The 14,492-nt window shown below is 45.8% G+C and overlaps 2 protein-coding genes across 6 annotated transcripts in view; one reads left to right on the top strand and one right to left on the bottom strand.

The window, feature by feature from the left end:
• The window catches only part of DPYSL3 (dihydropyrimidinase like 3), a 104,623-nt gene extending 91,538 nt beyond the window's left edge, over positions 1 to 13,085 (top strand). For all 4 annotated transcript variants that reach the window (XM_053289112.1, XM_053289115.1, XM_053289114.1 and 1 more), the window contains 5 exons: positions 4,910 to 5,051; positions 7,013 to 7,183; positions 7,902 to 8,081; positions 11,730 to 11,892; positions 12,362 to 13,085. In XM_053289112.1, the coding sequence (XP_053145087.1) occupies positions 4,910 to 5,051; positions 7,013 to 7,183; positions 7,902 to 8,081; positions 11,730 to 11,892; positions 12,362 to 12,450 (745 nt within the window). In that variant the 3' untranslated portion in view covers positions 12,451 to 13,085. The remainder of the gene's footprint in view (positions 1 to 4,909; positions 5,052 to 7,012; positions 7,184 to 7,901; positions 8,082 to 11,729; positions 11,893 to 12,361) is intronic.
• The window catches only part of STK32A (serine/threonine kinase 32A), a 144,888-nt gene continuing 142,910 nt past the window's right edge, over positions 12,515 to 14,492 (bottom strand). For both annotated transcript variants that reach the window (XM_053289126.1, XM_053289121.1), the window contains one exon: positions 12,515 to 13,463. In XM_053289126.1, the coding sequence (XP_053145101.1) occupies positions 13,412 to 13,463 (52 nt within the window). In that variant the 3' untranslated portion in view covers positions 12,515 to 13,411. The remainder of the gene's footprint in view (positions 13,464 to 14,492) is intronic.

Raw genomic sequence — 14,492 nt, 5'->3', positions numbered from 1 at the left:
CTGGGAACTTCACCATATTGGGCTTGTCTCTCTACTCATTTGGCGCCTTTGGCTTTCCAGCCTTTCCAAATGCAGACTTGTCCACATCCATGGAAAGTCCCAACCAACTATGTTACCACACAAGGTTTAGTTCGTGGAGAAGGAGGGGATGCTTCACAGGCATAGCTGAGTTCACCTGGACTACCGTCTGATTTCCAAGAATCAGACTCTGGAAGGCCCGTCACCAATCCTCGGCATCGATGGTGCCTATTGCCACACAAATGACCCCTCCACCAGAACTGCCGCAACCTGCTGTTACTATGGTCTTGATGTCGATTGTGCCTCGTCTTCGAAGACTGGCAGGCGATTTACCATGCCAGGGGACAAGGAGGAACAAAGGTTGGACGCCCTTGGATGAAAAACCTACTCTACCTCCTGCCTGGCAGTAAAAATGGCTAATTACACTGCCTGTCTTGCTAAATATGCTTACTCCCTCTGGGATGAGCTTTTTCAAGAACAGGCTGACCTCTCACCAGAGGAGTTTCTAGCCAAGTTCAGTGTTATCCATTCCAAAGTTATTCTCTAAACTAGATAACAACTGAGCAATGCCAAACACCTCGCAGAAACCGAATCTTGGACATTGCCGACTGCGTTTCATTATGGAGGCACGCTTAGCTACACTCTACCGTGCTTCAACCTGGCATGAAAGATTGTGTGGAGAACCTGCCCTTCGATGGAAAGGGTCTCTTCTGTGAAATCACCGTGGAGTCCATCAAAAAATTAGAAATTTACAGCTAAAACCTTTTTGGCTACTTCACAGACCTGTAGCTATAAATGCCACCTGAACAGTAGAAGACAATACTCCTACAAACAGACAGTCAGGAGAAACTTCCGGAAGCAATATCAACACTTTAATAGGAAGCCCTTTAACCAGAATTCAAGAGTCTCTCGGGGCACCTGCCTGAAGACCAGCAGTACAGACAAACAGCATCTTTGATCACAAGGCCAGTCCACTGAATACCCTAGCCCAGTGTCAACACCATTGACTTCTCTGCTACTTCCCATCCTAGCCACCTCCAACATCAGGCTGGCAAGTCATGCCTTTGTATGGCACAACATAACATCAGACCACAGGGTACTTCACATAGTCCAGACGGGCTATGTGATAGAATTTGCGGCCCTGCCATTGTTAAGCAGGATCAAGTATACTCTTCCATCCCATCCGCGGATGGAAGATGTTCAGACTCTCTTGGACAAAGGGGTGGTATTGCCTGTTCAGTGGACAGATCTGTGGCAGGGTTTTTACCCTTGCTCTTCCAAGTCCCCAAACAGAATGGAGGTCTACGGCCAATACTGGACCTACGGTGGCTGAACCGCCATGTGGATGTGCACGTTTTGCATGGTGACATTGCAGGGCATCCTTCCTCTCCTCCATGGGGAGGAGTGGTTTTTAATGTTGGATCTGTGAGATGCGTATTTCCACATCAGGATCCAGCACAATCACAGGCAGTACCTAAGGTTCACGGTGGTCCACCAAGACCTATCAGTACAACGTTCTACCATTTGGTCTGTTGACGGCGCCCCATAAATTTACAAAATGTATTTCTGTGATCATAGTGAACCTTCAATTGGAAGGGTTAACCATTTTTCCATTCCTCAACGACTGGCTCCTGGCAGAAAGGATAAAAAGTCAGTTAGCTTTGCAGGTTTTGACTGTCCTAAGCTTACTGGAGGATCTGGGCATCAGCTCAACTGGTCAAAGTCCAAACTTCAGCCAGTGACTACATAGGGGCCATTCTCGATGCGGAGGCGTAGCGTGCATTTCTGCCCGTGGAGTGCTTCTTGTGCATCAGAACCCTGATATCCACCATGAATAATATCCACCTTCCCAGACAGAAGGCTCATGAAATACAGAAACTGCTGGGCCTGATAGAGCCATGCAACTCCACTGTGCACTATGCCAAACTTTGCCTGAGATGACTGCAGCTCTGGTTTCTGTCAGTTATCCAGCCCAACGTAGACAGTGCTCAAATGCTGCTGACGATTTCTTACCTGATCCTGGTATCACTCCAGTGGTAGACAAAGGAGGTCAATCTCCTGGTGGGAGTCCCCTTCTAAGTACCTCAGCTGTCTGCCTGGGTCATGATGGATGTGTCTTTGGAAGGCTGGGGAGCCCATTGCAGTGATCTTCGTGCACAGGACCTGTGGTCTCCGAGCCAGTGCCAGATGCCCATCAATGTTTTGGAGCTTCTGGCTGTTCCAGGTGCTCAAGTCCTTCCAACCATCACTTATGGGAAAGGTGGTTCAAATCAGCCTAGACAATACTATGGCGATCACTTATCTAAACCACCAGGGAGGGATGGTTTCCCACTCCCTTTGCATGCTAAGCCTGCAAATTTGGAACTGGGCCATAGCTCAAGGAATGACCCTAACTGCTATCCACCTCAAGGGTGTTGATCATCTCAGCAGGTCACAACTATTTCTGAAGCAACACGAATGGAAGGTCAATTTGACATCCTTTCTTCCACAGTTCAGGACTTGGGGGACTCCAGAAATCAACTTTTTTGCAATGTCTGTGAACAAGAAGTGCCCCCAGTATTGCTCGAGGGCCAGCATCAGCTGCAACTCCAGAGGGGATGCTTTCCAATTCAACTGGGGTCAAAGTTTCTATACATCTTTCCTCCTTATCCTCTGTTGAACATAATTCTTGCAAAAATCCTGCAGGAGTCTGCAAATTGTGAATTGATTGTTCCCTGCTGGCCCCAACAACCATGGTTTCAGCAAGTGCTCAGACTGTCGGAGGGTCACCAATGGCATCTGCCTCAGTGCGGAGATCTTCTGCTACAGGAGGATGGAAGATTCCGTCACCCCAACCTGAAAACTCTAAACTTGACTGCCTGAAGCTTTTGAACGACATCCTCCTCAACGACAGAAAGAAATGTACACAGGTCAATTACAATAGCAAGTGGAAACAATTCAAGCTGAATGCAAAGAGGCATGGCTTTCTACCTCACTCTGCAAAATCTCGCCAAGTCCTGCTGTACCTCACGAGCCTTAAACAGCAGAAGCTGGCCAATGTTTCCATTAAGGTTCATTTGGCTGCTATTTATTTTATTTATTTATCTATCAAGTTTATACACCGCCCCAAACTTTCATCTCTGGGCGCTTAACAATAGCATAAAACAAGTTAAAAGCATATACAAAAACTGCTCGTCACTCCAGATGGGATGGAAAGATGATTTTTTCGCATCCAGACTCCAAGAGACTCCTAAAAGGCCTGAACTCGCCCATCCATCAACTTACTGAACAATGGAGCTTGTCCCTTGTCCTGTCTGCTCTAATGAAACCTTCCTTTGAGCCCATGGCAACGGCCATTCCTAAACTTGTGGAACTAAAGATCGCCTTTCTGTTGGCCATAATGGCAGCTTGGTGGGTCAGCGAACTAAATACCCGTCGCATTGATGTTCCCTGTACAAAATTTATTGGGGACAAGTTGGTGCTTCGCCTAGACCCTGAGTTTAGACCTAAAGTGGTTACAGACATTCGTATAAACAGCGCCATCATCTTGCTACCTTCTTTTAAAATCCCATGACAGCTCTGGAGCGTTTGCTGCATTCCTTGAATGTGAGGCGTGCACTCCTCTGCTACTTGCTGTTGATCAGGCCCTACAGGAAGACAAAGCGCCTTATGTTGGCTTCAAAGGCAAGGTGAAAGGTTGCCAAATTTCCAGACAAATACTGTCCCACTGGATTGTGGAGCTCATTCTCCTGGCATACAAGTAACAGAAAGTGGAACCCCCAAAGACCACACGGGCTCATTCTACAAGGGTCTACGCTACTTCTGTGGCCCATATGGCTGGCATCAAGCTCAGAGGCATCTGCATCGCAGCAGCCTGGTCCTCTGAGCATACCTTTGTCAAGCATTACACCTTGGACTTTCAGTCTGCAGCTCAGGCCAATTTCGGGAGGGGTGTGCTAAAAAGGGTCTTACCTCAGCATACTACACCTGCCACCAGACTGACAGCTCATTAGTCACCCACTTTTATGAGCTGGCCCACTCCTGCTGGCCCTGCTGCACTATGCGAAGTGATAAAACCCATGTATATAAAATACGAAGTGCTACTTACCTTGTCAAACTGTGAACCGGCCCCATATGATGGTTGAATTGAAATGTTGGTCCTTCAGGAACTGAGGAGAGAACTCTAGTCTGCCCAAACTGAGCAAGTGCACCACGTGCAGGGTCTGGGGCTAAGCGCTTTGAGGAGTTAATCGATTCTGCCTGAATGGTCCTGCACAGGTACAGAACCCATTCTTATGACTGCAACAGATTACTTTCACATCAATAGTTACATGTGAGCAACCTGGTTTTTCCCCACTTGGTTTCCTTTACAGAACAGACATGTTGCTTCTGCCACTAGAGCCTTCCTGAAGAATAAATCAGCCCTTTGTTCAGGAGGAGTTGTTCTTATTATCAAGGAGGGGGGAGGAGCAGACACCCACCCACCTACTATAGGGGAAAACACAGATAAGCAGGGAAGAGATTATAATTGGTTCTCAGCAAGATTCATCTTCCTGGCACTCCTATCAATTTCTGTGAGTTAAATGTATTTGCTGTAAATGGAAGACTGGATTTTCAGTACTTCTGCTGAGGCCCCAAACTGTAACAGGAGCATCACTTCATTTATTAAGTGTCTTCTCTAATTTCCAGTAGCTTTATACTATCCAAAGGGATTAGAGACTACTTTTCAAAGCTAAGTTTTTGTTCTAATATGCGGTACAGATTTTCTCCTACATCTCTATTATTTATTTCTTGTTATGGCTAGTGAAAAACTCTTAAACTGCTGATAATAGGGTGGGAGTGGGGAATGTGTGAGATGATCAAGGATGCGAATAACGGATACTTGTCTTTTGGGTTTCTCTCTCTGAGGCAGTGGGGACCTTCAGGTCTCGGGAAGTGCACATTGTACATTCAGTACAGCACAGAAAGCGATTGGAAAAGACAACTTCACAGCAATCCCAGAGGGGACCAATGGAATTGAAGAACGGATGTCTGTCATCTGGGACAAAGCAGTGGTAAGACAAAAGAGGTGAAGGGGAGGGGAGAGTAATTCATCTGAACTTGTGGTGAGGCTCTGTACTAGTCTTCTGTTGTTGCTGTTTTTAAAAATAATAATATTTAATGTGGTGGTTTTGTCCAGAATAAATTGTGGAAAAGGACTGAGACCTGTTCAGCTATTGGGAATGAGGACTTAATAAAGAAGACCCCTCATAGTGCTGCAGGCCAGTGATTTAATCAGGGTTCCATTTCTCCTTGCTCTTCTCCTTCTATTACCACTGTATATGTCCTACCAAATACTTGCTTGTGCCATGGGGTTGCTACACCAAGAAGTAATGGTTGCATTTAGTGTATAGGCACAGGTTTGCACAATGTCTAGAGTAACTTCCCAAAAAGGTAAGCAATGTAATTGTGGATAGATAACAATTACACTTGAGTATAAATTCCATAAAAAGAGAATTGTCCCAGTTTATCCAGCTTAATCCATACATTGACCTCATTTCTACAAGTGCAAATGCTGTTGGAAGGAGATGGATGCCCAGTTGCATGCACATAGTGCAAAGACACAATTAACCGATTACAGCTATCCACTCTGACAGCATTTCCACCTGTGTTGGGGAGGAATGAATGCAGGCACCACTTTTCCCAAATTGATGATCAGTGTTGGACTATGAAGGTCTGTTTGGCAGAGTTGGGGGCGGGGAGAGAAAAAGCCTAGTGAGCAAATTGCACTAGTGCATGGGAGTATCTCTGGATCAGGGTCTCAGTTTAATGTCCCTTGCCCAGCCACCTGATCTCAACTTTGAGGCCTAGTTACATATCTGAGTGAAGAAAACACACAAAATTGCGCCCCCCCCCCTTTTAAAAAACACCTGGCTGGCTCTAGGGGTGTGTCCGAACCGGTCTGGAGGCCATTCTAATGGCCTCCGAACTGCCGGACCGGTTCGGACTGGGCCGGTCCGGGTCCGGGTGGGGGGGTCTCACTTTAAGGGCGGGAGGGCTTGCTTACCCCTCCCACCTCTTTGCCCCCGTCAGAGGCCGTAATCTATGGTAAAATTGGGGCGCTGGAAACCAGCCGCCGCCGCTTCCACCGCCCCCCCCCCCGTGAGCAGATTAGAGAAGGAAAGGCTACTGCCGCCCTCCCGGCCTGGCACCCGCCACCCCCCCACGAGTGCTCACCAAGTTTAAAGAAATTAGAGAGGAGCTCGCGAACAGAGCTCCTCTCTTATCGAAGCCTCTGGCCCAACTGGGGCTTTGGGCGCGCGTGCCCGGCGGGTAGACCGGGCCTCCGATCGCCAGAGGCCCGGTCTACCCGGCTTCTTCCCGGCGGGTAGACCGGGCCTCCAGCAAAAGCTCTAGCGGATAAAGAGCTCTAGCGCGCGTGTGCGCGCGCGCCCAAAGCCCCAGTTGGGCCGGAGGCTTCGATAAGAGAGGAGCTCTGTTCGCGAGCTCCTCTCTAATTTCTTTAAACTTGGTGAGCACTCGTGGGGGGGTGGCGGGTGCCAGGCCGGGAGGGCGGCAGTAGCCTTTCCTTCTCTAATCTGCTCACGGGGGGGGGGGGGGGGCGGCGGAAGCGGCGGCTGGGGTGGCTGGTTTCCAGCGCCCCAATTTTACCATAGATTACGGCCACTGGCGGGGGCAAAGAGGCGGGAGGGGTAAACAAGCCCTCCCCGCCCTAAAATGCAGGCCCCCCTTCGGTGCTGGTCCGGACTGCTCTGGACCATGCACATCCCTAGCTGGCTCTTTAGATCAACAACTTGGGAACTGACTCCTGACAGAAGTATGACGTGAATAGAAACTTAGACAGGAGTTTGAAACATCTTTTGCATGGTGTAATTTATTTATTTGTTACATTTATATACCACCCCATCCAAATGGCTCTGGGCAGTGCACAACAACAATAGAGCTTAGATGCTGCTGTTCCATAATCTCTCTTCTATTTTCCTTAACTTCCTTGTCTTGATTAATACCCAAACAGGCTACAGGGAAAATGGATGAAAACCAGTTTGTGGCCGTGACAAGCACAAATGCTGCTAAGATCTTCAACATGTACCCGAGGAAGGGGAGAATTGCTGTGGGATCAGACAGTGACCTGGTCATATGGGATCCTGATGCAGTGAAAATTGTCTCTGCTAAAAGTCACCAGTCAGTAAGTCTCTTGCTAGGCAGGGGCTGAGGATAGCCGTTTTAACATGTTGCCATTGTGAATCGGTCCTATCTGCAGTCACATGCCAGAAGACAATCAGTGAAAGGCAGAACTTTAGAGAGAGTAAATTGAACAGGAGTTAAACTTGAACATCAAGCTACAAAATATTTGTTTGCTGACATGATGCGTAGTTTCTTGTTGACATTAAGGACCTGCAGGGGCAACTGTTCAACTTCAAAGGCAGCCCTGACAATGCAGTGATGGGGCTGCTGCAGGCTGACTTTAAACTGCTCCCAGGTGGAACCTTACAGCACACCTTTCATTAGACCTGTCACTTCAGCCAAGGCAAATTGGCATTGCATTTTGAGCATTTGTTTTTTTCCAGCCCAGCTGATTAGCAGCACACATGTTTTAGCTTTGGGTTCAAAGGTGGCAAAAGGTGTCAGTCTTGAATCTTTGAAAAATTCATGAATAGGATTTAGGCTGAGGACGCAAAACCTTTGGCCTGTCATGTTATTTAATGTTGCCTAGCATGTGTTGCTACTCTTGGCTCAGTCTCCTTCTTTAGCCCTGCCAGCAAAGGCCACCCACTTTGTTCTCTCCAGCCACTCCTGCTCTTCACCCCCCAAATCTCTGAAGCTTGTGATATTGGCTCTGGAGACTGGGCATTGCCTTAGATGACTTGGTTCAAAATGAGCTTGTTGACTCCTGTGTGTTGTAGGCAGCTGAATACAACATCTTTGAAGGGACAGAGCTGCGTGGAGCTCCGCTGGTTGTCATATGCCAAGGGAAAATAATGATGGAGGATGGCAACCTTCATGTGACACAGGGGACGGGGCGTTTCATCCCTGGCACTCCTTTCTCGGACTATGTCTATAAGCGCATTAAAGCAAGAAGGAAGGTAAGATAAGGAACATCAGCTTGGGATGAAGAGTTTTACCAGAAGATGTGTTATCCCTTCTTTTAGGAGCTCTTTGTTATATTACCTCCATGATGTGAAAGTAACTTCAGAAGACCTGAGCCATATATGAGAACCCATACAACTGATCCGCCGTTTGTCAGCATTGCCCCCATTTCTGGGAGGAGTTATACTTGTGAGGGGAAGGAGCTAGTTTAGGCTCCTCCTTTGTGGCCTTTCTGGCCCTACCTTTATGGTGCAGGAAGCTGTTTCAATATGGCCCTACCTCTTGAGCAGATGGTGTATCCTGGAGACAGCCACTACATAAAATTCTCTTGCGTCTGGCTTAGAAAATTTTATGTAATGATACTAGTTGCATGTCATGTTTAAATTCACCTTTTGAAATAACATATATCATTGTTTGAAAGGAGCTATAAAGGTACTGTGTATCCTCTTAAAACAATTTTTGCTGATTCCCCTCTGCAAACCTGCCCCTAAAGGTCTCCCATCCCTCAGAGGCGTATTTAGGGGCAGGGGCAGCAGAGGGAAGGGAGGATTGGCAAAAATAACACACACATTCACACCCCCATGTGTACTTTGTGCTCACAGCACAACTGTGAGCATAAGTTTAGTCCGGATATAAGCCAAAGAGTTTTGGAATGCTCAGAAGTCAAGATTTTTATTGATTGATTGATTATTGGATTTATATACCGCCTTTCATTAAAAACAACCCCAAGGCGGTTTACAAAAGTTAAAAAAACATACAATTAAAATGACAATTAAAATATTACGCTAAAAATATAAAACAAATCTAATTTAAAAACTATAAAATACAAGCATAAAAACTATAAATGAGTAAAAACACATAGATGCAGTAATAGAAACAGTCATGTAAAAGCCTGGGTAAAAAGCCAAGATTTAAGAAGCTTTCTAAAGACTGTGATGGAGTCCGAGGAGTGAATGGCCACTGGGAGAGCATTCCAAAGTCTGGGGGCAGCAACAGAGAAGGCCCTGTCCCGAGTGCACGACAGCCGAGCCTCCTTCATTGTAGGCACCCGGAGCACAGCCCCCTCAGATGACCTTGTCAAGCGGGCAGCAACCCATGGGAGCAGGCGGTCCCTCAGATACCCCGGGCCCAAACCGTTAAGGGCTTTAAAGGTCAAAACCAGCACCTTGAATTGGACCCGGAAATGAACTGGCATCCAGTGCAACTCTTTCAGGATGGGTGTGATGTGCTCCCACTGGGCAGCTCTGGATAAAACCCTAGCTGCCACGTTTTGCACTAGCTGCAGTTTCCGGATATTCTTCAAGGGCAGCCCCACGTAGAGCATGTTACAGTAATCCAGCCATGACGTGACTAAGGCATGGGTAACCATGGCCAGATCTGCCTTCTCAAGAAAGGGACGCAGCTGGCGCACTAGCCGAAGCCATGCAAAGGCAGCCCTGGCCACCGCCTCCACCTGAGCTTCCAAAAGCAGAGCCAGGTCCAGTAGTACCCCCAAGCTGCGTAGGCATTGTCCTTTTAGCAATTAAGATGATTTAGGCTCAATGTGAGACTTGTTTCCATGAGTCAGAGACCTAATTTGTATGCAAACACAGCTTGCTTGGTAAGCTGTTGGAGTGAGGTTCCTTCACATGTGATTGTGGCAGTGTTAACCTCACTACTGCAACTCCTAAAAAAAGTGGCTGCACTGGTGTGGCTGAAATCATTGCAGTCACATGAAGAGTTTATTCAGACATACTCATTATAATGTGGAACTTGCACATACATGGTTACAGGCATCCATCCATGCACATGGATGGTTGTGCAAATCAGCCAAAGGCTCCATAGTTACTCTCTGTCAAACATAACTTTTACATTCCACAGGAAACCAGCAGAGTGCACTTTATGCCCTAGCTTTCGCTGCATTTGTTCATACAGAAGGGGAAAGTTGTTTTGTGAGATAGTTCAGTGCAGACTGATACCTGCTACACAACTTGCAGATTGTCATTACAAGATTTGTCATAATCCATATGTTCTGTGATTGCTAGCTGCCTTGTAAGACCCTGGTCTGAAAGGCAGGATAGAAATCTTCTGAATAAATAAAATAAATAAAGACTGCTGCTCTTTAAAGCAAGAGGTACTATATGGAGTTCCAAAAGGTTCCATACTGTCTCCAATGCTTTTTAACATCTACATGAAACCAGTGGGAGAGATAATCAGGAGATTTGGTGCAGGCCAAAATACCAGTGTTATCACACCCAAATCTATTTCTCCATATCAATTTGTTCAGGAAATGGCTTAAGTTTTCCTAAATGCCTGCCTGGAGGTGGTAATGGGCTGGATGAGTGATAAGCTGAGGTTTAATCCAGATGAGATGGAGGTACTGATTGTGGGGGGTTGGGACTTGAGAGGTGGTTTAGATTTACCTGTTCTGGATGGAGTTACACTCCCCCAGGAAAAACAGGTATGTTGTCTAGGAGTACTCGTAGACCCCAAGCTCTTTCTGGTTTCCCATATTGAGGCAGTGGCCAGGAGCACTTTTTATCAGCTTCAGTGGATACGCCTACGCCCATTTTTGGAGGTAAACAACCTCAAACAGTGGTCCATATGCTGATAACTTCCAGGCTAGATTTCTGTAATGCATTGTATGTGGGGCTGCCATTGTACATAGTCCAGGAGCTACAGTTGGAGTAGAATGCAGCAGCCAAATTGATCTCGGGTGATCTGAAGAAACCATATGACGCCAAATTTAAAAGCACTTCACTGGCTACCAATATGTTTCTGAGCAAAATACAAAGTGCTGGTTATTATCTATAAAGGCCTTAATGGCTTGGGTCCAGGCTATTTAAGGGAGCACCCCTGCTGCTTACTGAGATCCTGGGAGATTCAATTACAGCTGCCACAGTCTCATTTGGTGGCGACGCGGGACCAGGCCTTCTCTGTGGCTGCCCCAAGGCTTTGGAATGCGCTCCCTATAAGCATTTCTCAATTGCTGGCTGTCTTCAAAACATTTCTCAAGACACACCTGTTTTTTCAGGCCTTCTGTTAAATCTATTTTTAGCCTTCTTTCCAGTAGGCTTATGAGATCACCCGGCATTCCATGTGTGTGTCTGTATGTCCCCTGCCTCCCCCCACCCCCGCCCCATCAACTTTGCAATACCTGGACCAATATGAACCAAATCGTGTACAGTTATAGAGACACACAGGACATTTCAGTGACGTAGTTTGTGATGATGTCATCCACTCCAATTCAAGATAGTGGACATGTAAATGTTTGAGGTGCAAGTGGGCTAACTTGAGAACCACTTAACCAATTTGAACCAAATTTGCTTCAGCTGTAGGGACACATAGGGATGCCTCAATGATGTAGTTTGTGATGATGTCATCCACCCCAATTCAAGATGGAGGATGTGTAAATGTTTGAGACGCAAGTGAGCTAACTTTTGAACCACCTAACCGATCTGAACCAAATTTAGTCCAGTTGTTAGTAGGCAGGAAAATAGGCAGATTAGTTCTTGTTCAATGTTGTTTTGTTTTTATTGTGTTTAATTGTTTTAAATTGCTGTGCACCACCTTGGGATGTATGTGTTGGGCAGTTTATAAATGTGATGAATAAATAAATAAAGTATGTTCCTATTAATACTGCTTCCCTGTGTTCCCTCTAACAGATGGCTGAAATGCATGCTGTGCCAAGGGGCATGTATGATGGCCCTGTGTTTGACTTGACCACCACACCTAAAGGGGGCACTCCTGCAGGTTCTACTCGGGGATCCCCCACCCGGCAGACACCCCCAGTCAGAAATCTCCACCAGTCTGGATTTAGCTTATCGGGTAAGCACTAAACAGGATTCTAGGTGACTAAAATTAGGTTGAATCTGTAACAGTTCTAGGCAGAAAGCAGCCTGAATGGTTCATGTATATTTAGTAATACATGAGATACTCTTTCAATGGTTTCCCCTTCAGATCAGACAAAGCCTAATGTACTACCACTTGCTGCAAAATGGGTGACTATCACCTGCCTGTTATATGACTTATTGCTGACTTTCCCATGATATTGAACCATAAGACTTTTCAGGAGCTAGCCAGTGGTATCTCTGCCAAAACAAATGTGTGTTCAAGTTTGAGAATTAAGTGGGGGGAAGGAAGATCAGGAAAACTCTTTTCAGGGTACGGTGCTTCTAAAGAGACATGGACAAGCTTTTCATAGCTGGCCTTTTGCTATATGACTGTATCACAGCTGTGTGAAGAAAAGGTTCTAAGTTTCTTTCCCCTCCCTGTCTTGTGTATGTTTGTACTGCAGGTACCCAGATTGATGAAGGTGTCCGCTCAGCAAGCAAGCGCATAGTGGCACCCCCAGGAGGCCGCTCCAATATCACATCTCTGAGTTAAGCGCCCAGTAATTGGGGAAGGGAAGGGGAAACCGTTATTTGCAATGGTACCTTGATATTTAAGAAGAAAAAGAGCAGTGGAGAAGTGTTCAAATTTTGAAGAATCAATAAGCCTCAAGCCTTATGTTTCATAAATACTACTCGCTACCTAGCTTTAAAAAATATTGCGGGTTTTCTTTTTTGTTTGTTCATAGCCTTAATATTTCCCCCCATTTTTTTACATGCATGCAAATCTGACAGGTGACTAAGTTAAGAGTATGTAATTGTACATGGTGAGTGCTTGTGTGATCACACATTGTAAGAAGGGGGCTGGAGAAGATGGGAAACTAATGACATGCGAAGGCTGTTTAGTCAGATTACTTGGGCAGAATCAACCAAGGAGTTTAGTGACGGGGAGGGTGGGGGCAGAAGCTGGTGGGGCAGGGTAGAGGGAGGTGGATGGGGGAACCAAGTAGATCTGTGTATTGTGTCCATGTTCTTCTGTTTCCACTCAATGCTGACAAGACATAGTTGCCTCGGAGCAGTACATGAGGCCATTGAAAAGCTCAGCCATCTCTGTAACGGCTGTTATATCAACTCTTCCTGTTAGAGATTTTATTACTTCGTACATTTTATTGAATAAAAAATTGAAAGGAATGTTCTTCCTTATTGACTGATTTATTAAGTACCCCACCTTTCAGCCCTCAAGAGTGGCTTACAGTTCTCAATTAATCAAAACACAATAAAAAATGATATAGCTTCAAGCAGTTAACAGCATAAACTAAGACAATTTAAACAAAAATAAGATGGCATATAAAGCAGAGACTAAAATAACAAGTTATAATACATAAAAAGGTCTAAGAAAATAGAAAGGGTTTCAGCTGCTGCTGAAAAGATGACAAAATCAGCATGTATGGGTATGGGAAACCAGGTAAGATTTCTCTCCCATCTCTTTTCTCTTCCATCTCTTAAAATTCATTCTTTTAATTGGTGTCCAGTCCTTTTGGGGAGGATGAATGGAAGAAGGATGCAACTCTGTAAATCAAAGAAGAAAATATGTGGAATTTGTGAAGGATTGAGCTTCTCACTGGCTTATTCAACTGCCATCACCTTTGTGATGTGAAAACAAGAAACAGTTACTGATCTGTCCAGGAAGGTTCATGGTATTGTCTTCTCTAGTGAGCAATTGTTTTTGCAGTGGGTGGTGGTTCTTGAGGTTTTTTTCAACTTTGATCTAGGGCAGAGCTGGTGCCAGCTGAGGTGTTTAGAGTCTTTGTGGCTCTGTTGACCTCCATGACAGCTCCATGTGATGACTGGTACGCAAGCACCAGAGTGAGAGCATGGAATGCTGCTATCTGGACACATTCTTACTTACACCAGATTTGTTTACCACCAACTTAGAGAGTACATACTTTTGCCAAACATGAAAAAGCTATCATCTGGACTTCATAGGTGAGTATCATACAGCGGACGATAGGGTGTTTCAGAGAATTAGGTTCGAGCTGCTTCCATCGAAGCTACCATATGAGCATACTGTAAGCGTTAGCTATATTGGATCAAACCAGATAATCCACTCTATTCAAGACTGTGTCTCAGTCAAGAGATGGTATATTGACAACCCATGTAAGAGAGTGCCATATTGGAACATTTTGTCCTAGCATCGAAATCCAACCATGACTGTGCTCGTGCATGATGGGAGATCCAACACACATCTGATGTGATCTGTGGGCAATGTACTGCACTATCCACCTGGCACAGTAAAAAGCAGCCAGGAGCAGTTAGTGTCATTCGTGTTCAAACAGGCAACTTGTTATGCCACGTGAGCACCCATGAAAGTGCAGACACTTGTTTTAGGGCAACTCCCAATACATGAGGATACATTGGATGTTGCTTCTGGTTTCCAGGCCTAGTATCAGAGCTCAGCAAAGTCTGGTACCTGCTGGAGCTAAGCAGTAGGAGGGGGACACTACCAAGCAGAGCCCTATAAGTCACTGCTGTCAATCTTTTAAGAAATGTAGCTCTTTTTTTTGGCTGCAGTGTCTTTAGAGCAGGAGAAGCATTTGC

The sequence above is a fragment of the Hemicordylus capensis genome, chromosome 2 (genome assembly GCF_027244095.1).
Source record: "Hemicordylus capensis ecotype Gifberg chromosome 2, rHemCap1.1.pri, whole genome shotgun sequence".
NCBI lineage: Eukaryota > Metazoa > Chordata > Lepidosauria > Squamata > Cordylidae > Hemicordylus > Hemicordylus capensis.
The sequence above is the reverse complement of the archived record's forward strand: the minus strand, read 5'-3'. Positions and strand labels throughout refer to the sequence as shown.